Below are 23810 nucleotides of genomic sequence, written 5' to 3'. Positions count from 1 at the left end.
ATTTGTTTTTCAATCAAGTTATTTTAAATTCACATCTAAACCATTATTAATAATCTTAATCTTGGATGGCAAAAACTTGTGTGAGACAGTCTAACGGATCGTATTTTGTGAGACGAATATCTTATTTGGGTGATCCATGAAAAAATATTATTTTTTATGCTAAGAATGTTACTTTTTATTGTGAATATCGATAGAGTTGATCCGTCTCAAAGATAAAGATTCATGAGACCATCTTCCAATAGACCTACTCATCTTTGATAGTTTTCATTCCTAAAGAGAACCATTCAAATGCGTGACCCTAATCGATGCAAGTCTTTTTAAATTCACGTTTAAACCATTATTAATAATCTTAAACTGACAATTTCAATGTTTCTAAATTGAGTCTTGAAGAACGTAAGATTTTATTTTCATCTATAATTTCAACCATTTTTTTCTCAATCCAAAATTTCAAAAAACTTGGTTCTGAAAAAGGCTATACCAACATTTAACACACAATTTCACTTGGGATCAGATGATTGGATACCATGGCGCTTGAAAAATTCTCTGACTCCATAAGCACTGAGGTCGTAATTGAACTGCCAAAGTAAATGGATGAAAAATCATCATCAACAGAGGATAAATAAAGATAAACTAGTCATCAAGGCACGTGTGTTGTGTGAGCATAACAATATTTTGTTTAGGGCGTTTAACTTTAATATGCATATGGATAACACAAGAGATCCCTAAACCTTAAAATATTTCCCAAAAAAGAAAAAAGACACACGGACCACAACTAGGCATGTTACTGGAAAATGATTATGGCGACACCATTCAGACAATATTGGATTGGTCCCGTTCCAATATATTCTAACCCAAAATTTATTTAATCCTGTTTGGATGTGGTTTGATAACATGCCTAAATCCCCAGCTATCACAATCTAAATATGCATGAAAAGTTCAGATGGCTTACTGGCAAAACTTTGACAGAGTATTTTGTTATATTTGGATCAACAACCTTTCCTTGATTAGCTGCCTGTTTAGCAATACCTCTGACTCATTAGGCTCAGAATTAGACAGTAAATGTACTGTGCAAAGATGAATTTACCTGTTCTGGGCTGTGAAATATCTCTATGAATGGATATTTGGTCTTCTGGCGTGTAATGCAAAATCCAGGAAATTTGGGGCACTCAACCTATAAAAAACCAGCGCAATAACCAAAATTCAGGATATTATAATTGTTAACAAATTTCTGCTATACAAGGAGTAATCAGAACTACTTTTGATACAGGTTCTCATCTGTGGTATATGCAAGAGATAACGTACACGCATAGCTTCTTCCAGTACTTTGTCAAGACGTTTCGTGAGGTTGCACCTGCAGCAGTAAAAACTTAAATGTTTTGTGGAACAATACAAAATTTATTGCAAGACAAAGTGAAAAAATAATGACGATTTTGCAAATTACTTGATCGTAAATGCAACCACCATGGGATGACCATGATGAAGAAGTTGCACAAAGTCTAAAATGGATGACACTTGATGGTCGAAGGTCCTTTGGAAAGCCAGTGTAGTATCTTCAATTTTAACTGATTTGCAATAGAATGAGACAAAAGTGGATCATAAACCAACAAGAGAAGCATATACGTGACATAGTTTTAGAATTAACATGTCAGTTGCATCTCATTGTAAAATGAGTGATGCAAGATGTGGGGCCTCGTGAATGATCTCAGGTGATAATTGTCCTGGATCAAGTAATCGGAGGAGTTCGTTGCCCCAGAAATAAAAATTAATAAATGTTAATGTAACTAGTTACTTCCAAACTAGAAAAGATAACAATAAGAATCTTAAAAAATCGTACTGACCATGAGAAGAACCAGATTATTCAAGGTCTGAGAAGATAAAAATTAAAATACAGAGAAACTGGATGAATTGAAACAACATTATTTGGATATCTGTAAAATGCAATAAGAACCAATATGCAAGTAAGATGCCAACATTTTCTTCATAAAAACACCACAAAATCTCCCAGATGAATCCGACCACATTTTAAGATTAGATTATAGATAGACTTCGAATTAGTGCTCTGGTAAACTCTGAAGGCTGCAATAAACTACTCAACTCTCAATATCAAAAGTTAACCATTTCAAAGACAAGAAAAATGTGCACATATTAAAATCGCGAAGAACAGAAACATGCCAGTAAATCACGTACTTGCAATTTGAACGAACACTAAGCATCATCTCGCGAAACAATGATGTCTCTTCCATTCTGCAGATCTTCCGAGAAGACTCCAATTTACCAATCTCAGGACATCAAATCCAGTGCTGTGAAACGCAATAGAAGAAAATGCAACAGCTCGACCTGAGGCCATCGATTGATCCAATGGTGGTGGAATAACTAGTTCCGGCCTCGAATTCAATTCACATGGAGAACAGAAACCAGAACACTCAAAATTTTCATCGTTCGCTAGCATCTACTGGTGAATAGAGGATTTCCCATACAAAGAAGGAGATGATTTAGGGTTCACGAAGATACTGGTTGCCAGTTGGGAATGGAGGAAGACAAGAAAACTAGTAGGCAAAATTAAATAAATTTATTGGAAACAAATATTCCAAATCCCTACACTTTATCATTATAACATTTTTGGTCCTAATATTTATATTTGATCATTTTGATCCCTGAACTTTTTTTAAAAAAAAAAACTATCATAATATTACGTTGTGATGACCCCGGAAAGAGTTCCGGTCATCCTTGGACTCAAGCATAATAAGAAAGAACCGATGAAGTTGATTAGATTATACTCATCCAAATCCAGGCTCTCAGCTTAGCCCGAGTGGTATAAGAATAATCAGTAATATAATAAATTATATTTGTTTTTATATATTTGGTTTAGAATGAGAAATTTTTGCATATTATATATATATATGATAAATAGTCAGTAATATAACAAAAACAAAAAAGCAAGATAGAGAAATTATATCTTTAAACTTTAAAAACTTATTTTATATATAAAAAAATTCATTTCTTCCAAATTTAATATAAAAATCCAAATTATCACAAAAGTAAATTTAAATTTCAAAATAAATATGATTATAGATTTTTAATTTATATATTGTATAACTATTTTGGTCTTTAGTGTCACAAAATTAGTCCGATAAATAATTACGTAACATATTTATAATATACTATTTATAGACCGAAAGTGTTATATTGAAATATTTAAGGACTGTTTCAGTAGTAAAGACGAGAATAAAAATGTGAAAATTGGATCAAATTTATTTCAATTTTAGGCCCTTGTCATTAATTTTGTGATTAAAAATAATGAATTTATCGAAAAAGTTGATGGATAAGGAGTGGTTTTGTATGAAAATGAGGCCACCTTACATGCTCTTTTCTACCTTTGAACTCTGCTCGATCTTGCAACCTTGGTGATCTCACTTGAATTTCTAGTGTTCCCAACTCAGTCTCGAGGATGAAGAATCGCAACGCTAAACAACGGAAATCGAGTGTGAATTAATGAGTTCGCTAAAATTTGCATAATTCCGGATATTTTTTTTCCATTCAAGTTCAATTTGCTGTTGTCGTCCAAAAGCATTAACCAGCAAGGTGATCGATCTCGCGGCTCTCGGAATTCGTGCTACCTATGAACTTAAATGAATAAAATGAAAAATCGATAGGTTCATAGATATACAGACATAATGCCAAAACATTAGGAAATGGATGTTATTGTCTTGGGTAGATAGATTAGAAAGCACTTTTCCAAGACTTCAAATCAATACGAGCTTGAAGATAGAAAATATAACCCCGGTATACATGCACATGGTTGAACATTAGGAGACAAATGCTTGGAAATAATCACTCAAAACCAGTACAGGAGCTCACTGAAACAGTGAACCAATTTGAAAAGATCCTATGATGAGGAGAAAGGGGCATACATGGGTCATGTCAACGACTCAATATGCTGCAGCCGAGAGAGTGGATGGCCAAATCCAAGTAGAAAGCACACTCAGGCTTTCTAAAAGCAAATCCTTCTCTTTATGCAGCCTTGTCAACTTGGATGACGGTAATACCCACCTTCCTTGATGATCCAAACCAATATGATACCAGGTTTCAAATCTATCAACAACGAAACACGTTTCAGGATTTTTCTGAGCAATAAGAAACAAGAAATGTCATACATCTTTTGAACATGAGCCACACGGTTGCTCTCTCAAGTACTCAATCATGCTGTTCCTCTGGACTTCAGAAGTTATTCAAAACGAGGACTTCATCATTGCTTCTATTGCTGGAGTATATGATATGGGCTTATTCACCACAACTACAGTATATTTTTAAGCATAAGATAGGTTTCAATTCATTTAGCTCTAACAGAACTTGCACAAGCTCTATTCTCATCATTTCATTCTCATGCCGCAGTTCATATTGTGAACTAAAAAAAACCTATTATTTAACATAATTTGAAATACAGTTAAACATCCTAAGCAGGGACAAAAAAAAGTATCCGTGACATAAAGTCAAATTCACATAATATAATCCAGAAACTAATTGCTTATTAACCAATCTTGAGGAGGATGAGAAAAGTTACCGATAAACTAATTAAAGTCAACCAGATGATTCTGTAGGATCGAGAAACTTTAAACCAAACACACACTTATCAAATACTACAAGAAAATCTTCAACAGAACCAACTAAATGAGCCCAATATGACCCCACAGGAAGAAAAGCAAATAGCTGCTGTTTCCATGAGGTTCTACATAATTATTCAAATATTTAACCATGAAAAAATTATTAAGACTACCTGGTGACATCCATTTTGTCATCAGAGTCAGAATCCATAGTCGTGGCCTCAAATCCATCAACACCACCACTACGACTCACCACAGGCTCTCCTTCAAGAGTCCCAACATAAATTTCTGACTTCCCGAATATCATAACACCCCATAATACGAGGACAATAAAATAACCATTCAACTCCATATTCCTCATTTTGTACATCATCTTTCTAAGTATCCAACCTTGGATAAGCCAAATCTGTTCATATACAACAAAATCAATGAATCTTGCATCCAAAAGTAATGGGCCAACAAGTTGATTGCCACTTAGTAATAACCACAAAAATATTAATCAACCTAAAAAATTAACAGCGCACTTTGTATAGAAGTTGCATGTATCGAAGTAACTGACAGCTTTCTTCATAAATACCAACTAAATCAACAAAATATTAGAAAAATGGTAAGGATTGAAGTGAGAACTTACCAGTCAAATAACTAAAGGGAGAGCCAACAAGTCACCTTGAAGCTTGGTTCTATATTTCTTCTCTCCTCTTTCTTGTTTTCTTTTCTCTCTTACTCACAATTGCTTAAAGTCGAACGTTAACCTGAACCATGGCTAATCATAATATTTTTTTCAAGAAAAGATGTAATGAATGATAAGTCGCAAGCAAAGAATCAGCAAAACAATTCAAGCAATTACAAGAGGATCAAACGAAATACCATCAAAGAAAAAATGATCAAAAAAAGGCAAGATATTTGCTCACATTTGATCCAAGAAAAGAACCCCCCATGATAACATAAATATAGTGTGACTCCACTTTTTCACCAAGCAGCGGCCACAGTAGTTAAAGTAAGTGTTTTTCACAGAAGAAGCAAGGATAAGAATGCAGTGCATTAGCAACTGCCCACATTTATTATTCCCATCAGCACAAGAGGAGACAATTCAAAGCAAAACGTTACTTCCAACTTGAACTGAATGGTGGACCGTGTGGAAACTGTGAAATGTGAAAAAACCAAAAGGGTGTGAGGTGTGTAATGGAGGTGGTTAGGGTTTGAACGGGTTAAATTTATTCAATACGGAAGTGCCAGAGATGGTACAACAGAGAGGAGATGATTCCATTAAACTATTTCCATCATGGAATAAGATTTTTGGACCCCTGCCACTAGGCCAATCGATCTTTGGACCTTCTGCGCGTTGAAATTCTTGAGTTCATCACACTTTCCATGGCAGCAAACTGGTGAAAATGCACCTACAAAATTTCACTGAAAAATCATATCCACCAATCTGAAACTCAGAGGAGACACAATACATTTATTTGAATATAAAGAGTAATTGGTCAGGAAATAATATGCTGATCTTTTAGATAAACTTGAAACATTGATTGTGTCATAAATAACAATAGCACGATTTTAAACAGGCCTAGATCAGGGATAAGACTGAGAAAACATGCATATAGTCAACAAAATACGTGATGAAAAGGGATAACCATCATGAGTTACAAGTGATGAATCTTCAGTTTAAATGCTCAAATTTTCCACCTATAAAGTTCAATCATGAAATATAAATAACAACAAAGACATAATACTAGTACATCAAGAGAAGAAGATATATTAACCGTGCTACCTTTGTGTCTATCATTACAATGGACAAGAGAAGATGTCTGCAGAATAGGACAATTGTTTCGTGAGCAGATCAGATTTCCATAATTAACTTCGCGAGCCTATTTGCTTTAGCTAGCTCTCCCATTGAACAAAATGAATGAACAAGAGCATAGAAAGAATCAAAATCTCTCAACTGCTGTGTTTTTCCATATTCATCTGACCAAATTTTCATGTTTTCACCGAAGATTAAAGGCCCGTGATCTAAATCATGTGTAGTTGACCCTCTGAAAGAAGAATTTCTCCGGCCAGGGAAAAGTGCGGATTCAACTTCACCAAGTAAAGTAACAGCCTCAAGAATACTTCCTTGCTCACAAAGGGAACCAAGTAAATTTTCCACCGAATCTGACTGCAGCTCGCTATCTACTTTGCGTAGGAGAACAATGACTGATGGGGTTTGAAGCATCTCTTTTAAAATATTTCGAGACTCTTCCATCCTTCCCTTGGCACACAAGCCTCGGATTGCACACAAAAAACCAAGAAAATCAGGTAATATACCTTTGCTTCTAAATTCAAAATATAAATTGAGTGCTCCCTCCATATCACCCTTCCGGCAGTAGCCATTAATTAGTGCACTGACTGTGAAACCATCAGGATTTAGATTTCTAGCCTCTAAATCGCAGAAAAGCTTAATAGCTTCCTCAAGCTGACTGGAATTGCAATAACCATTAATCAGTGAATTATAAATATGAGTGTTGGGCTGAAGATTCTTGAGGAACATCCTTTCAAAGATCGTTCTGGCATCCAGTAAAAGTCCTTCTTTAACTAAAGCATCAATAAGTGTACCATATGTAATCTTCGAAGCAGCAACACCAGTTATCTCCATTGAGTCGAACAATCTAAAAGCCTCAACAAGACAACCTTGGCGACACAGTCCATGAATAACAGAATTATAGGTAACAATATTGAGAGCTACCCCCTTTTTCTTTGCAAAAGAGCATAGATCTAACGCCTTCTCAATAAGCAGATCTTTACAAAGCTTGTCGACCATAATGGAGTAGTCCACGGCATTCATAACAGGTAGGTTATTTTCAGCTCTAATCAAAAGCTCATATGCATCCAAAACTCGGCCACCATATATCAGTGTCTCAAAAACGGTAGCCGGAATAGTCACCCTCAATTTTTTGTCATTCATAATCGAGAGAAATACAAGGGCTTTTTTCACATCACTCAAACACAGGTAATGTATCAGTGTCTCGCTCACTCTTAGATCATACATGCCATGTATTTTAATAAATGAGGTCAGAATATGCTGCGCAAACAATCTTTGGCCTTCAGAAAGAAGAGCTCTGATGATCGAATAATAACACAAGTTCGTCAATTCTATACCACTATTCTTCATAAAAAATAAGATGGTGCACGATGCCTCTGTAAAACCCATTTTGCACAGGAAACAAGTGGCATCATTGCATAAAATATTCAGGGCTGGAAGCCGTAAATGTTTTATTCTTGCTATCACATTTAAAACTCCTTCTTCGCCATTTTTGTCTAATGTTGTTTTGAACAACATCATGTATACTGTTTCATTTAAAGGCAGACCTTTCTTGATATATTCAATAAAAATGTCGAGCGCCATACCCACCATGCCTTTTTTGCACAGCCCCGAAATAATACGATTGTAACATGCAACTGAAGAGTTTGATGTTTTCCGGATCTCGTCAAATATTTCAAGAGCCTCACCAATCCTACCTGATTTACAATATCCATCAATCAGAGTAATGTAAGTAACAGAATTCGGAGTTAGGTCCATCTGTGGCAATCCTTTATAAATTGAAAGAGCATCCTCGAACAAGCCAACCAATAGAAGAGCTTTTATCAGAATGTTGCATACTATGACATCCTTATGGATGCCAGCTTTTTCGAGTCTTCTCTTTGTATCTAAAATCCCTGAGGCACTTTGTTCTTGAATGTAGCCATGTAATAATGTACTATATGTGACAACATCTCCAACAATAGCCTTTGAGAAATTGTCAGCATCTGATGTCCTCCCAACTTTGCATAGTCCATTAATGACGGTGTTATATGTTACGACTCCAGGATTTATTCCTCTATTCTCCATTTCATCAAGAAGATGGAAGACAAGATCAAAATTATGCTTCTTACAAACTCCATGAATCAAAATGGCATAAGTAAACTCATCAATCTTGATCTCCAAAGTTTTCAGCATTCTAAATATTGCAAATGCCTCCTCTAATTTTCCTTTCTTGCAAAAACCTAAAATAATTGCAGTGTAAGTAACCAAATTTGGTTCAAGTCCCTTCCTTCTTATCTTGTACAAAATTCCTACAGCCTTTTCCACATATCCGGCCTTCGAAAATCCATCTATAAGAATAGTGTAACCGATAATATCCAACTCAACTTTCCTATCCCCCATAGCTCTATAATTTTGCAATGCCTCATCCATTAATCCTTCCTGTAGGCACCCATAAATCCAATTACTATAAAACACAACATCAAGAGCTAACTCATTATTTTCCATCCAAGAAACCAAATCAGGTATCTTTTCTACTTTACCTAAGCTACAGTAAGCAGTCAAAACAGATGTACATGTGACAGTATTAGGCTTCAAAGAAGAAGATTTTACAGCATTCTCATAAAACTCAACTGCCAGACCAGGCTCCCCAATCCTTACAAAACCCGAAATCACAGAACTACAAATAAAGTTATCAAAAGGGTACTTGAATTCATCAGCCATCAACTTTACCAACTCAATCACTCTATCCATTTTTCCAATTGAGCTAAAGCAATAAATTAATGAGAAAAAAGTACGAGAAGAAGGAAAACTACCATCCGTTTTCAAAAAATCCTTTAACAAAGAAAGACCCTTCTCAGGATCTTTGCCAAATCTACAAAGTCCTTGGATTACAGCATCAAAGATCTGATTTTTCTGGAAAATATCGGACTTCCCTGAGAGGGTTTTCAAGAATTCAGCGGCTTCATCATATTTGTGCACTTTCAACAAAGCTTTAGTGAAGATTGTGCGAGCAAGGATGTCAGCTTTCACTTTGTTTGAACCGAATTGACAGAAGACGTGAATAATGGCAGCAAATCTTCTATCTTGATAAAGAAAACGAAGGAATTTGTTGAAATCTTTTAGAGTTGGTGTAAAACCACTTTTCCAAAGTGCTGAAAGCGAGAACATTTTGGAATGATGTTACGAGAAGATAGAACCATTCGGTGAGACTCCGCGGTTTTATAGAAACCTTCACCTTGCTGTCAACGTATAATGACTTTTAAGTTATATGGAGAATTGAGCAGCAATCAGAACTCCCGCAGGCGGGTACCTTTCCGGCGGGAGCCAGCGGAGACGCTCAGGCGGTCAGGCCCACCTAGCGTATCAATCTCAAACAACGAGCATTGACCCATTAACCCACTTACATTGTTATTTTTATGTTCATAGAACCTGTAGCTCTCCTGCACATCGTTTTTAATCTCGTACCGTTAAATCTCGTGTGAAAAGTTCGTCGAGAAAGTAGAAAAAATGTTTAAGAGATAATCGAATCATCATGATCATTGATCAAACATTCGTGGCTCGACAACTCAATAACAATAACAATCCACTTAAATTATTAATTTTATAGTATCACACTTTGTGGCTTATGTAGAAAATTATAAACATGAATATTTATTTAAATTAAACAATAATCAATTATTTTGGATGTATAGTTGAAAATATAATGTGATGGCCACAAACATATTTTGGATTATTAATAATTTTTTCATAGTTGAATATATATCATTCTGCTTAATTATATTAGAACTGCGAAATTTATTGTTATTTATACTTTTTTTTTTACCAACAACAATTTTAAAGGAGTTCAGGCCATTTTCAAAATATCTAAAAAAATAGAGTTTTGATACAAATTTTGTGAAGAAAATTTTAAAAATGAATTTTTATAGCTATAAGTATTAACATCTGAATATTTCTACATAAATTTAAATCAATGTACTATTCCTATCATCCACTTCCACCCATTTATTATTAATTAGTAACCATCTTACAAATATTAAGTACGTGTATACTTGTGCATACGTTATATGTTTGTACAATCGATTTTTTCTTATTCATTTATAAGATTTGTGATTATTTTTTTATATTTTAATTATTATTTGCATCACAATGATACAATTATACTGAATATGTAATTTGTAAAAGATAATGTGTGAATATTTGAACTTAAAGAAAATGAGTATTAATTTGTAAGTGAGAATACTGAAATTTTGAATTTATTGTCCAGAATATTTTTGTAAAAATCAAGTTGTCATAAAGTCACATCAAATTTTGTTAGTATAAAGAGTTCTTATATATTAAGTATAGGAAAAATATAATGAATTTTACAACATGATAGTATATAAATTTATGACAAAAACTTTTGTGCGACGGTCTCACGAGTCGTATTCTGTGAGACAGATTTCTTATTTGGGTCATCCATGAAAAAATATTACTTTTAATGCTAAAAGTATTACTTTTTATTGTGAATATGGGTGAGATTGACTCGTCTCACAGATAAAGATTCGTGAGACCGTCCCACAAAAGACCGTCCCACAAGAGACCGTCTCACATTTCAATTTGCAAATGCTGATAAACAAAAATAATATGAGCAGTCAAACCAACCAAAACAAGGCTAAATTGTCGTACATTTAACCATATATTAGCTCAGAGTCAAAACTTATAAGCATCAGAAGAAGCTCCAAGTCTCCCCTCAATGCTACTTATCTTTTTGTATTTTATAAACATGTACGTATTTTTAGAGAAAATACATCAAACATATGCATCTTATTCCACATGGATCCAAAGAATATCATTAAAACAACATATAGCTACGGCATCAGCTTATCGATCATAACCCATGGCTACAACTGGGATTCTGACCTTGTGCCCTCGACTCCCTTTCAGCCAAATCTCACCAAAGCTGTAGATACCAGTAATAGATCGAACTGTAAGAGTTACTGAGAATTTTCGGGATGCACCAGGTGTTAAAGTCATAGCAAGAGGGCTGGTTTCAATGGCCACAGCAGGTGCCATTCTTGCTGTGATCACATATGTTTCTTCATCAGCCACGTTTGTCACGGTGCGAGTGACTGTTTGAGTTCCCGCGAGGTGTGAAATTGTTATCGAGGGTGTGTTGAGATTTGATGGATGACCAAGAGTGTAATTGCAGGGTGCATTTGTGTAGTTTCTGATCTCCTGAGAATCTATTCCAGCTGTTGAGCACAAGAATCCTATGTAGTCTTCATATCCTAAAATTTGTATCAAGAAATACGAAGATCAAGAAAAGAAGACCTTTTTCTTTGTTTCAGTTCCATCAGTTTCACACTGATGGGGAAAAAATAAAAACTGAACTTTAGGAGAGAGGAAATCATATTTTCTGAATTTAATACAAAAAAAAAACATGAACGTCTAAAAAAATGTCAAGAGAGAGTGGGGATGATGGCACCTCTCAAGACTTCCTTGGCCTTTATGACTGATTCCGTTTTCAAGAGACATGATTTGTTGTGATCAAACAATGACAGAAGCGAAAGTATAGTACTTACCAACATCAAAAATCAGTCCTGGATCTAGAGCAGCTCTGGGATTGACATGGCCACTACCATAATCGAAAGGTGTTGCAGGAACCAGAGACAGCACCCCGGATTCTGAATATTGTTGGGCTTGAAGTGGTCTTTCTGCCCTGTCAAGGGTCGATGATGTAGTCATCAAAGCTGATTTGATAGCGGCAGGACTCCAGTGTGGGTTCTTTTGTTTCACAAGGGCAGCTATTCCTGCTATGTGAGGTGTAGCCATGCTCGTTCCAGATATCATAGCAAAGCCTTCACCTGTTGCAAATGAATTACTTTTTTAAACTTGAAGAGTTTTAAACAAGAGATACAATAAAAGAGGTCACAATCACAACACAAATAGAACTTGGTTTCTTCTATGACCACACTGCAGAAAATGACCCCGGGCCTAAAACTCCTATTAATTCATTAAAGTTCATAATAAATTCACACCTCTTCATTAGGTGAATATAGGAATCAATATGGAAGAAAATCTTGCTTAAGAATTAAATCATATAAAATATTTTCTGAAAAGTTTTTTTTTAAAAAAATACTGTTGTTAAAAAATGATGTTTTGGTTGGAATTTAATTTTTTGAATTTAATTTTTTAAAGAATTGTTTCAAAAAGACAAAAACAAATATTGTGGGTTTAGATCTAATTCAACTTCTCTTTAAAAAAGAAAAAGGAAAAAAGCTGTTTCGTCAATGCAAATATAAAACTATTTCCACATGATTGTTAAAACAACATTAGAATACGTAGTAATGTTCTTTGGTAAGTAATTGCTTCTATATCCGTAGCTCTAATGATAAAATCTGCCAATAGAATTAAACACATGGACAAGATTTGTAAAATGGTATAGAGTAGCAATTTACCAACATAATTTGGCTCATCAGTTCCATTAGGAGCCCAAGCAGACCAAATCAGGGAGCCAGGCGCCAAGATATCTGGTTTTAGTAGATCCGCGTCTTGAAAGCTGTAATCTTTGATATTAGGTCCTCGAGCGGAGAACAATGCTACTTGTGGTGCAGACATGTGGAGTATAGGCTCCAGCCCATCCCAAACACTTCCTACTGCCTTAAAGCTCGTAACTCGACCAGTCCAATCTCTTTGTGTAGAGACGTTGTAGTAGTCTACAAGTTCCTAAAAGAAGCGATAATCCAAAAATGATGATTATAAATGAGAACCCAAATAATTTTACTTTATGTAAACTGGATGAATCTTGAGTATCAAATGAGTCGAAAATAACCACCGCCCTGCACTATTAATAATACATCCATTCAAACTCCATTCCCCGGCACCGTGGCAAAGGTGATGTAAAAATGCCAACGAACAACTTTTGCCAGCGATATCAGTTCATGGTACAAAATCAAAAAAATATAAAAATAGCCCGATTTAATTCAAAAACGTTAGCCACCAAGAGTGTTTGTCCTTTCCTAACCGCTGTCCTAATGGACAAATAATATGACTAATGAAGAAGATAAGAAAAAAAAAGTAGTTACCGTCGACTTGATAATATCTGTTATCAGGATCCCTGGAATACCAATAGGAACTGGATCATATTTTGTCCCAGGAGAAGAATTCTCTACTGCTAGGACAAAACCAACAGCACCGAGACTCTTGGCAGTCTCCCAGACTCTCTTGATCGAAGATGTTCCAACAACAAAATTAAAAGAATAGCCACAAAGAAGAATGTTCCCTTGGACCAAATTTTTGTTCAGAACTTCAGGCCTCTGGCATTCCGAAGCAGTATACTTGGTGACAGAGGAATCCAGTATTACATCATTAGCTGCCACCAGGGTAAATGTTTGATTTGGATGCGTAGCAGCTGCATGAAGTAAACAAATTGAAATTTAAAAATTTTCAAGTCCATACTTTCGACCTGTCAGACATAAGAAGGGTAGGATATAATAGTGGAAAGGGAAAGCGGAATTACTTCCGTTTTGAATTTTAAAGTATCGGAAATATAGAGAAGAGACAACATGCACATAACATGGTTACGATGGTCAGCCATAAAGGTCTACATGTGAGAGACAATCCCGAAATGACTGAAGCGCTAATAATCTCTTTTAGTTTAGTGCAATCATCACCTTTTCGTACAAGTGTAAATACATGGAAATAAATATTATAGAAAATCTTTCATAATAGTAAATCACATTTCAATTATATAAAAAAGAGATGATAAACTTAAATATATTACAGCTCGTTCCAATATATATTCTTTTACTTGTAGCACGCAAATTTAGCATTCCATATTCAGTTCGGGCATGCTTACGTGACAAACCAATTCCAGCTAAAATTTTCCCATTTCCCAAAGCGAGATGGTTCTTGTATCTTCGATCGTCAACTGCAGCAGCTACAGATGCTATCCAAGGGCTGTAAGACAATAAGGTTTTGGGAAAAGGACCTCCATTTCCAGCAGCTTGTGCAACAAAAACTCCAGCTTTTACAGCCGAAAGTAAGGTGGCATCGAAAGGGTTTAAGAATGTCGTTTTTGTAGCAGCTGGAGGACTGTTAGGACCCACCGAGAGATTCAAGATATCCACACCATCATGGACAGCCTGTCAAAATGTACATTGCATGAGGCCAAAGAGTCCCCTCTACAGTATACAAAATAAGGTTTTTCTCTGATTCATTTTCAGGACAACAGTATAACTAATATCCAATAAATTGATGTAGAAATGTGTGTGTATTTTTCTCTGTAGTCGATTTGCAAATGAAAGAGTACCATACTGACCACAACAACATTAGTATATGTGCCAGAAGCCAGATCAATTTGCATGGAAATAATAGTGAAGTACAGTAGCCTCGTCATCTTCATAACAATATCCTAACCAAGACTTTCATTTTAGACTACCTGATCAATGGCAGCTACTACATCTGCAATGAATCCACCGAAAATTCTGTAGAGTGCCTTGTACACAGCAATCCTACGTGAAGACCAACTTATGAACTCTCAATGAAATGATATTTTAAATGAGAAAATGATCTATAAAATGCCCGCGGCCTAAAGAGAAATAAGATACAAACATAACCGTACCTTGCACGAGGTGCCATTCCACTTGCTCTTCCAAATTCATAACCATGCATCCTCACTGGAATTCCATTATTTCCAGCTGCAATAGCGGCCGTATGACTAAATAAAAAGATATTGATGGATTAAGTTTCAAAAAGCATAATAAATATACATATAGATAAAAATAAATAAACAAATCAACATAAACCAGAAAACAGAGCCGGAAAAAAAACTTCATATTTAAGGATGTGTTAAGGCTTTTTCTATTACCTAATATTTACAGCTTGAGAAGCAGAATATAATATGAAATTAAAATAAATATCAAAGCAAAATAAGAGGAAAACAACGACCACAGCTCGTGAATCTGACATCATAAAAGGCATAAGCCAAACCTTCCATGTCCATCACCATCAAGGGGAGAATCATAATCAATGTCGGAATTGAACGCACCAGCCGCTTTAGCAGCTTCAGCAAAATGTTGAGCTCCAACAATCTTCCCATTACAAAAGTCCTGCTTGGTCTCTGGGTCAACTTCACACTTACCTCTATATTTTATGACTGGGCCATAAGGATCTGTTTGGTGAGTTGCAAAGCTTGGATGATGAGGATAAATTCCCGAATCAACAAAGCCAATAACAATATCCTCTCCAGCTCTGTCAAAGCCACCTCCAGTAGGCCACACTCCTGTTGGAAGTCCCAAAAATTGAGGAGTGTGGGTTGTAAGTTTCTTGACTTTCCAATCTCTTTCCACAGACTTTACACCAGGTGCACGTCTGAGTATTTCTGCCTACTAATACGTTAATGGTGTTAGGAACACAAGTAAAGCCGTGATGAACATTGATCATGTCAAAGAAATGGAAGGAAAGGAAATATAGGAGCAAGGAATCTCACCTGTTCCGATGAAATGTGAACGGCAAATCCATTGATAAGATGAATATAGCTGTAGAGTTTCTTATAGGCACCTTGATCGAACAGCATGTCAAGAAGCATATCATGTCGCTTTTCTAGATGGTGGGAATAGGATATGACCAATTCACTGAAAGTGAACCAAGAACATAGAAAAATTTTGACTTCAGTTATCAGAATTTCAGCGGACCTGATCTAAGGAAACAAAACAATGTAGCATGGCTTTAACAAATCAAAAGTTCATGACACTGTGCAATTCCCCAGAACCGTGCATCTCCTGTTTTTGTTTCATGGGGACTGGAATTGGAAACACGCATGCCACAAAAAATACAAAACAAATATTTGCATATTACATGGCCCCGAGTTTTAGTAGGTTCATTCCTGACTGAGAAATAATTTTAGTTTAAAGGAGCTTCAAGAGCATTGTGGAAAAGAAGAGTTCGAAGAATTGAAGCTTGGCATTTCGTATTTCTTGCAAAATTAAAAAATGTGCTTCTTTAACCATTTTTAGATATGCAACTGACGAAAGGTTATCTGAATGGATAAGAAATCAAACTACTGCCTGTATAGTATAGAAAATGCTGGATTCTTGGTTCAAAATTCTCCAAGGATTTGGAATCAATTTACTACCGAGTTCACCACTCACAAACCAAGAAATAAGTCATTTTTATATGGGATTCAAAATAGAACATGTCTCATGACTCTCGTCGGAAAATCATTGAAAACAGCTCAAACAATTCATTAGTCCAAGTCCCAAACAGGAAGACATCGAACATCCATATTAATGTCGGTAAACTTCATTTAAATATAATAGAACTTGCACAAGCTCTATTCTCATCATTTCATTCTCATGCCGCAGTTCATATATATTTTGTAAACTAAAAAAATTTATCATTTAACAGCATTTGAAATACAGTTAAACATCCTCAGCAGGTGAAACACTTATCAAATACTACAAGAAGATCTTCAACACAACCAACTAAATGAACCTAATATGGCCCACAGGAAAATGAACATATAGCTGCTGTTTCCATGAGGTTCTACATAATTATTCAAATATTTAACCAATGAAATAATTATTAAGACTACCTGGTGACATCAATTTTGTCATCAGATTCAGAATCCACTGCTGTCGCTTCAAATCCATCAACACCACCTCTATAACTCACCACTGGCTCTCCTTCAAGTGTCACAATGTAAATCTCTGCCTTCCCCAAAATCATAACACCCCATAATATGAGGACAGTAAAATAACCATTCAACTCCCTATTCCTCGTTTTATACATTATCTTTCGAAGTATCCAGCCTTGGATAAGACAAATCTGTTCATATACAAAAAAAAATCAATGAATCTTGCATCCAAAAGCAATGGGCCAATAAGTTTGTGACCACTTAATAATAACCACAACAATATTAATTAATCTATAAAATTAACAGCGCACTTGTGCATAAAAGTCGCATAAATCGAAGTAACTGACAGCTTTCTTCGTATATACCAACTAAAACAATGAAATACGGAAAAATGGTAAGGATTGAAGTGAGGACTTACCGACCAGATACTAAAGGGAGAGCCAACAAGTCACCTTGAAGCTCGGTTCTACTTTTTCTTTTTCTTTTTTCTCTTACTCACATTTGCTTAAGGTCGAATGCTAAACTGAACCATGGCTAACCAAATATTTTTTTCAAAAAAAAGATGTAATGAAAGATAAGTCGCAAGCAAGGAATCAGCAAAACAATTCAAGCTATTACAAGAGGATCAAACGAAATATAACGAAGGAAAAAAATACAAAAAAACAAAAAAAGCCAAGATCTTTGCTCACATTTGATCCAAGAAAAGAATCCCAACACCAAACTGCTGATTACATAAATATAGTGTGACTCCACTTTTTTCACCAAGCAGCACCCACAGAAGTTGAAGTGTGTTTTTCACAGAAGAAACAAGCATCAAGAAATGCAGTGCATTAGCAACTGCCCACATTTAATACTCCCATCAGCACAAGAAGAGACAATTCAAAGCAAAACGTCATATATTATTTTTTTATTAAAAAAAGAAAGAAATTCCAATTCTTGAACTGAATGGTGGACCGTGTGGAAACTCTGAAATTTGAGAAAAGCCAAAAGGGTATGAGAGTGGTGTTTGTAATAAAGGTGGTTAGGGTTGAATGAGTGACATTAATTTAACATGGACGCGCCAGAGGTGGTACTAGTACAACAGAGAGGAGATGATTCCATTAAACTATTTCCACCATGGAAGAAGATTTTTGGACCCCCGACTCTCTTTTTTTCTGGTAGAGATTATTAATTAAATATTGGGTTCTTTATTGACATTATTTTATATCTAAAGTTGAAAAGCTTAACGGATTAGTTTTTTTAAAAAATTGTGATTTAATTTTAATTATATATGTAATTTTTTTAAACATTATCGTTTATACAAATGCATAAAAACATAAAATCACACATATCACAAATATATAAGTTTTGTTTGAACACAATTAATACGATTTTAAAATTAAAAATTAAAAATATATAAAAATTGATAAATAATAAAAATTTATTAAATAATAATATTTATTATATCGTTAATTCGGTTAACTGATTTCAAAATTTTGAAAATCATAGCCGAACCGAATTAACGGATATAATCGATTTTTTTTAATTTGAAAACCGAATTTCCAAAATAACTGAATCGAATTTTTGAATTGGCTCGGTTCGATCGATTAATTCGATTTAACCGAAATGGTGATCACCCTTGCTTGCCTTCTCAGTGTAATAAACAAATCAATAATCAAGAAATTGGGTATACATTGGAATTCGGATGTAAACTGACAGGTGTGACGCTATAAAATATGTATGACAAATAAGCAATTGACGCCATGCAATTTAAATATATACACAACAATTCTTGTGATTGGGAGCGGAGCCAAAAAAAATAAATTTAATGAACGAAAAATTTATTAAAAATTTTAGGAGGCAAGGACGAGTGAAAATTTGAAGGAGATGAAAGTGAAGTAAAATAATTATATATAGCATCACACTCTAGAAATTGGGATGGACGATCGCACCCGTCTCCCCCCCCCTTTGGCTTCGTCTCTGTTTGTGGGACCATCTCACGATTGAATTTTGTGACACTGGTTTCCGATTCGATTCAACCTATAAAAAAATATTGTTTTTTTGAGCGAGTGAGTCCCCCGTTAGACGGTATCACATGTTTATATCGGTGATACGAGTTGACTCGGTCTATATTTACAAATAAAAGTAATATTTTTTATGGAATGAGTCGGATTGAAGTTTGTCTCACAGATTGATTTCGTGAAACAGTCTCATATGAGCTTTTTTTTATTATTTTTTATGTCAAAATATTACTTTTCATTGCATTCATTAATCGGATCGACCCGTTTCACAAATATAAATACATGATACCATCTCACAAAAGACCTACTTATATATATACACACATTTTTATAGTACATGATTTTTGAAAAAAAAATTTATATTATTTTTTTTATCCACATCGTTTATATTTTATTCACACATCTATATATATATATATATACACACACACAACATATATAAACACACACATATATTAGCTTGTACATATTACTTCACATTGGAAGTAAATTAATTATCATTTATATTTTGAAAAATTATTAGTGGTTATGATATAACACCAGTCATACATCATATATATATTTGAATATTCATAAATTTGAGAATCATTTTCTGTATTTGAATAATTACATAATTTAGAAAACACAGTCTTAATTTTTTCTTTTAATATTCTCTTCTAAATTTTATATATTTTACATGAATAAAATATAGGAAGCGAAATAAACAATAAAATATAGGAAGCGAAATAAACAAGGGTTGTAAAAATGGTCGGAATTGGTAGTATAACTTGCTGAATTCAGATTGATGGAGTTGATGTAATATAGTCATCCTAAAATCAAATAAAGTCAATTAAAATTCTCAATTTATTTTTATTTATATAACTTTAAAGTTTAATTTTAAATTATTTATTATCAAAATCATGCAATATGGGATAATCATTCATAAAAATATTCAGTTTCACGTATATACACTTTTTATCATGTAAATCTTATCTTTTATTATATGTAACAGCTCTAATAGATTATTCTCCTTAATTTTTTTCCCGGTGATATAAATTTATTTAAGAAATTTATAACTTTCGATTTTAATTTCTTAAAAAAAACCGACTTCATGTTTAATTTTTTTCATGTGAATCGATATATCATGTGTGTCACGACTCGTTGGTTAAAATAATAATCAAAATGTATACTTATACGAGGAGCAACACAGTCCGAATTAGTTTACCTGCTGGCATTTATTTCAACATGTACGTTTTGACAAAGAGGCATAGCTTGAAATAAAATTTGAAAAAAGTTCCAATACACATTTCCTATATCATTTCAAAAACAATATTATTTTAATAAATCAAAATACTTTATGTATCAATCAATTAGATCCAAGTATAAATTATATGAAATTGTGTTATTTTGATATATTTAAAAATGGCATAAAAAGGAAACTAATAAACTAAATATATACAGTTTTGTTGTGAAAAAGTAAAAATTTATGGTAAAAAGTAAAAATCTCAAACTTCTCAAAATTTACCAAACTACACACTTTATAATATTTTTCTCTCTACTCAATTGTGATTTTCTTCACAAATGAGAGATCTATTTATAGGAAATCTTTACAAATAATCCAAAAATAAAATACATCATTACCTACATCATCACACACTAATTTTCAATATTTACAACTCTTATTTTCAACATTCAAATATTCAACATTCAAATATTCAATACACACATTTTAAATATTATTTTCCAATACTCCCCCTTGTGATGATGATCATGATACGATGATGTCTTCATTACGTGTTTTTGTACTGCCTCGTTAAAAACCTTACTTGGAAAAACCCATTGGGATAAAAACCATAGTAAGGGAAAAAGAGTGCAGTCACGTAAACTCTCCCTGATGTTGACATGAACAATTCTTCACAAATTTCGTAGATTGCGCATCCCAATATTATATATGTGCTTTCTGAATATTGACGTAGGAAGTGCCTTTGTGAAGAGATCTGATCAGTTTTCACTTGATTGAATGTGACGAACATCAATACATCTATTCTTCTCAAGCTCCTTGGTGAATGCGAAGAACTTAGGAGGAATATGTTTAGTTCTGTCGCTTTTTATGTATCCTTCTTTCATTTGAGCAACACATGCAGCATTATCTTCATATAGTATCACAGGCTTCTCATCAGATGATAATCCGCATGAAATTTGGATATGTTGGGTCATTGATTTTAACCACACACATTCACGACTTGCTTCATGTAGTGCAATAATCTCGGCATGATTTGATGAAGTTGTTACGAGCGTTTGTTTCTGAGAACGCCAAGATATTGCAGTGCCTCCACGAGTAAATACATATCCAGTTTGGGAACGTACCTTGTGTGGATCAGATAAGTATCCAGTATCAGCATAACCAATTATACTTGGATTAGCATCTTTTGAGTACAAAAGTCCCAAGTCTGTCGTTCCTCGTGGATAACAGAATATATGTCTAATTCCGTTCCAGTGTCTCTTTGTTGGATATGTGCTAAATCTTGCCAACAGATTCACGGCAAAAGATATATCAGGCCTTGTACAATTTGTAAGGTACATAAGGGCACCGATGACACTTAGATATGGTACTTCTGGACCAAGAATATCTTCATCATCTTCACATGGACGGAATGGATCCTTTTCTATGTTTAATGATCTAACAACCATTGGAGTACTTAAAGGATTTGCTTTATCCATATTAAAACGTTTAAGGATCTTTTCTGTATAATTTGTCTGGTGAACAAACATTCCACATTCTTTTTGTTCAATTGGTAAACCCAGACAATACTTGGTTTTTCCAAGATCCTTCATTTCAAATTCTTCCTTCAAGTATGACACAACTTCTTGAATTTCTTTATTCGTTCCAATGATGTTTAAATCATCAACATATACAGCAATAATTACGCATCCGGATGATGTTTTCTTAATGAAAACACGAGGCCATATTGAATTATTTACATATCCTTTTTTCATCAAGTGATCACTTAGTCAATTATACCACATTCGACCTGATTGCTTTAACCCATATAATGATCTTTGTAATTTCACAGAATAACATTCCCTGGGTTTTGAACTTTGTGCTTCACGCATCTTAAATCCTTCAGGGATTTTCATATATATATTACTATCAAGTGATCCATATAAGTAAGTTGTAACAACATCCATAAGACGCATTTCTAAATTTTCAGATACCGCCAAGCTAATCAAATACCGAAACGTAATTGCATCCATCACAGGAGAATACGTTTCTTCATAATCAATTCCAGGCCTTTGAGAAAAACCTTGTGCAACAAGTCGAGCTTTATATCTTACTATTTCATTTTTCTCATTTCGCTTTCGAATAAAAACCCATTTGTATACAACAGGTTTTACACCTTCAGGTGTAAGGACTATAGGTCCAAAAACATTACGTTTATTTAGCGAATTTAATTCAACCTGGATGGCATCTTTCCATTTTATCCAATCCTGCCGATTTTTACATTCACCAAAAGATTTTGGTTCATGATCTTCGTTATCATTTATGATGTCGATTGCCACATTATAAGAAAATATATCATCAATTTCATCTATATCTTTTCGGTTCCATATTTTTTCAGTATTAATATAATTGATAGAGATTTCATGATTCTCGTCAGTTTGTGGTTCTGACGGAACATTTTCATCATCATGTGTTTCTACAGGAACACCATTCTCTATTTTGTGATCATCATGTGTTTCTTCAGAAACGTCATTCTTTATTTTGTGATCATCGTGTTTCTCTATGAATTTTCTTTTTCGAGGATTTTTATCCTTGGAACCGACTGGCCTTCCACGCTTCAGGCGTTTAATGACATCATGAGTATCTTCCATTTGTTTATTTGGAATTTCAATTCGAGCAGGGGCATTTGCAGCATGTATATATGATTTAGTTACCCCTTTTGTGTCTGCAAATGCATCTGGTATTTGATTTGCTATTCTTTGCAAGTGTACAATTTGTTGTACATCTTTTTCACATTGTTTTGTTCTTGGATCCAGATGTAACAATGATGATACATACCATGTAATTTCTTTTCGGTATGTTTCTGTTCTCCCCCTAACATTGGGAAGATTTCCTCATTAAAATGACAATCAGCAAAACGTGCTGTGAACACGTCGCCTGTCTGAGGTTCAAGATATCGAATGATTGATGGACTATCATAACCGATATAAATTCCAACCTTTCTTTGAGGTCCCATTTTCTTTCGTTGCGGTGGTGCAATAGGCACATACAACATACATCCAAAAATTCTCAGATGAGAAATGTCTGGTTCTTTACCAAATGCAAGCTGCAATGGGGAGTATTTATGATATGCACTTGGTCTGATGCGAATTAATGAAGCAGCGTGTAAAATTGCATGTCCCCATATAGAAATAGGGAGCTTTGTTTTCATAATCATTGGTCTAGCAATCATTTGCAGGCGTTTATTTAATCAATGATTCAGCCAATCCATTCTGTGTATGTACATGAGCAACAGGATGCTCAACAATGATTCACATAGACATACAATAATCATTGAAAGTTTGGGAAGTAAATTCACCAGCATTATCAAGTCTAATTTTCTTGATTGTATAATCGGGAAATTGATTCCTCAATTTTATTATTTGAGCAAGTAATCTTGCAAATGCAACATTTCGAGTTGATAATAAACATACATGTGACCATCTGCTGGAGGCATCAATCAATACCATAAAGTATCTGAATGGTCCACATGGTGGATGGATTGGTCCACAAATATCACCCTGAATACGTTCAAGAAATATTGGTGATTCAGTTTGGATTTTGACTGGTGATG

The 23810-nt window shown here is 34.4% G+C and overlaps 2 protein-coding genes and 1 pseudogene across 10 annotated transcripts; all 3 read right to left on the bottom strand.

Annotated features, from left to right (window-relative positions):
* Positions 1-342: 342 nt before the first annotated feature.
* On the bottom strand, positions 343-2600 carry LOC142537337 (uncharacterized; annotated as a pseudogene).
* Positions 2601-3664: 1064 nt separating this feature from the next.
* On the bottom strand, positions 3665-9849 carry LOC142527863 (pentatricopeptide repeat-containing protein At5g57250, mitochondrial). 7 transcript variants are annotated; one of them, XM_075632851.1, is made up of 5 exons: positions 6373-9849; positions 5513-5998; positions 5233-5364; positions 4775-5007; positions 3665-4092 (listed from the first exon to the last, which is right to left on the bottom strand). In XM_075632851.1, the coding sequence occupies exon 1, from the start codon at positions 9547-9549 to the stop codon at positions 6442-6444; it is 3108 nt and encodes a 1035-aa protein (XP_075488966.1). In that variant the 5' UTR covers positions 9550-9849; the 3' UTR covers positions 3665-4092; positions 4775-5007; positions 5233-5364; positions 5513-5998; positions 6373-6441. The 7 variants fall into 7 exon arrangements, with proteins under 7 accessions (XP_075488966.1, XP_075488974.1, XP_075488992.1 ...); XM_075632859.1 differs by having other exon boundaries at positions 5233-5353; XM_075632877.1 differs by having other exon boundaries at positions 5233-5274; positions 5722-5998.
* Positions 9850-11037: 1188 nt separating this feature from the next.
* On the bottom strand, positions 11038-18158 carry LOC142527900 (subtilisin-like protease SBT2.5). 3 transcript variants are annotated; one of them, XM_075632897.1, is made up of 12 exons: positions 17686-18157; positions 17415-17530; positions 16955-17187; positions 15851-15995; positions 15352-15746; positions 14984-15079; positions 14801-14873; positions 14219-14504; positions 13446-13771; positions 12819-13086; positions 11943-12224; positions 11038-11648 (listed from the first exon to the last, which is right to left on the bottom strand). In XM_075632897.1, exons 3-12 carry the CDS (start codon positions 17149-17151, stop codon positions 11242-11244), a joined length of 2475 nt encoding a protein of 824 aa, XP_075489012.1. In that variant the 5' UTR covers positions 17152-17187; positions 17415-17530; positions 17686-18157; the 3' UTR covers positions 11038-11241. The 3 variants fall into 3 exon arrangements, with proteins under 3 accessions (XP_075489012.1, XP_075489019.1, XP_075489025.1); XM_075632904.1 differs by having other exon boundaries at positions 17415-17519; XM_075632910.1 differs by lacking the exon at positions 17415-17530 and having other exon boundaries at positions 17686-18158.
* Between the last annotated feature and the right edge of the window lie 5652 nt (positions 18159-23810).

The sequence above is a fragment of the Primulina tabacum genome, chromosome 2 (assembly GCF_025594145.1).
Source record: "Primulina tabacum isolate GXHZ01 chromosome 2, ASM2559414v2, whole genome shotgun sequence".
Lineage (NCBI taxonomy): Eukaryota > Viridiplantae > Streptophyta > Magnoliopsida > Lamiales > Gesneriaceae > Primulina > Primulina tabacum.
This window is presented reverse-complemented; position numbering and strand designations above follow the sequence as displayed.

Coding starts and splice junctions, on each gene's coding strand:
- LOC142527863 (XM_075632842.1), bottom strand. CDS start 9,549: ATGTTCTCGCTTTCAGCACTTTGGAAAAGTGGTTTTACACCAACTCTA.
- LOC142527900 (XM_075632910.1), bottom strand. CDS start 17,151: ATGTATAAAACGAGGAATAGGGAGTTGAATGGTTATTTTACTGTCCTC. Junction 15,996..16,954: donor GACAAAATTGATGTCACCAG/GTAGTCTTAATA, acceptor GTTCACTTTCAG/TGAATTGGTCATATCCTATT. Junction 15,080..15,351: donor GATGGTGATGGACATGGAAG/GTTTGGCTTATG, acceptor CTTTTTATTTAG/TCATACGGCCGCTATTGCAG.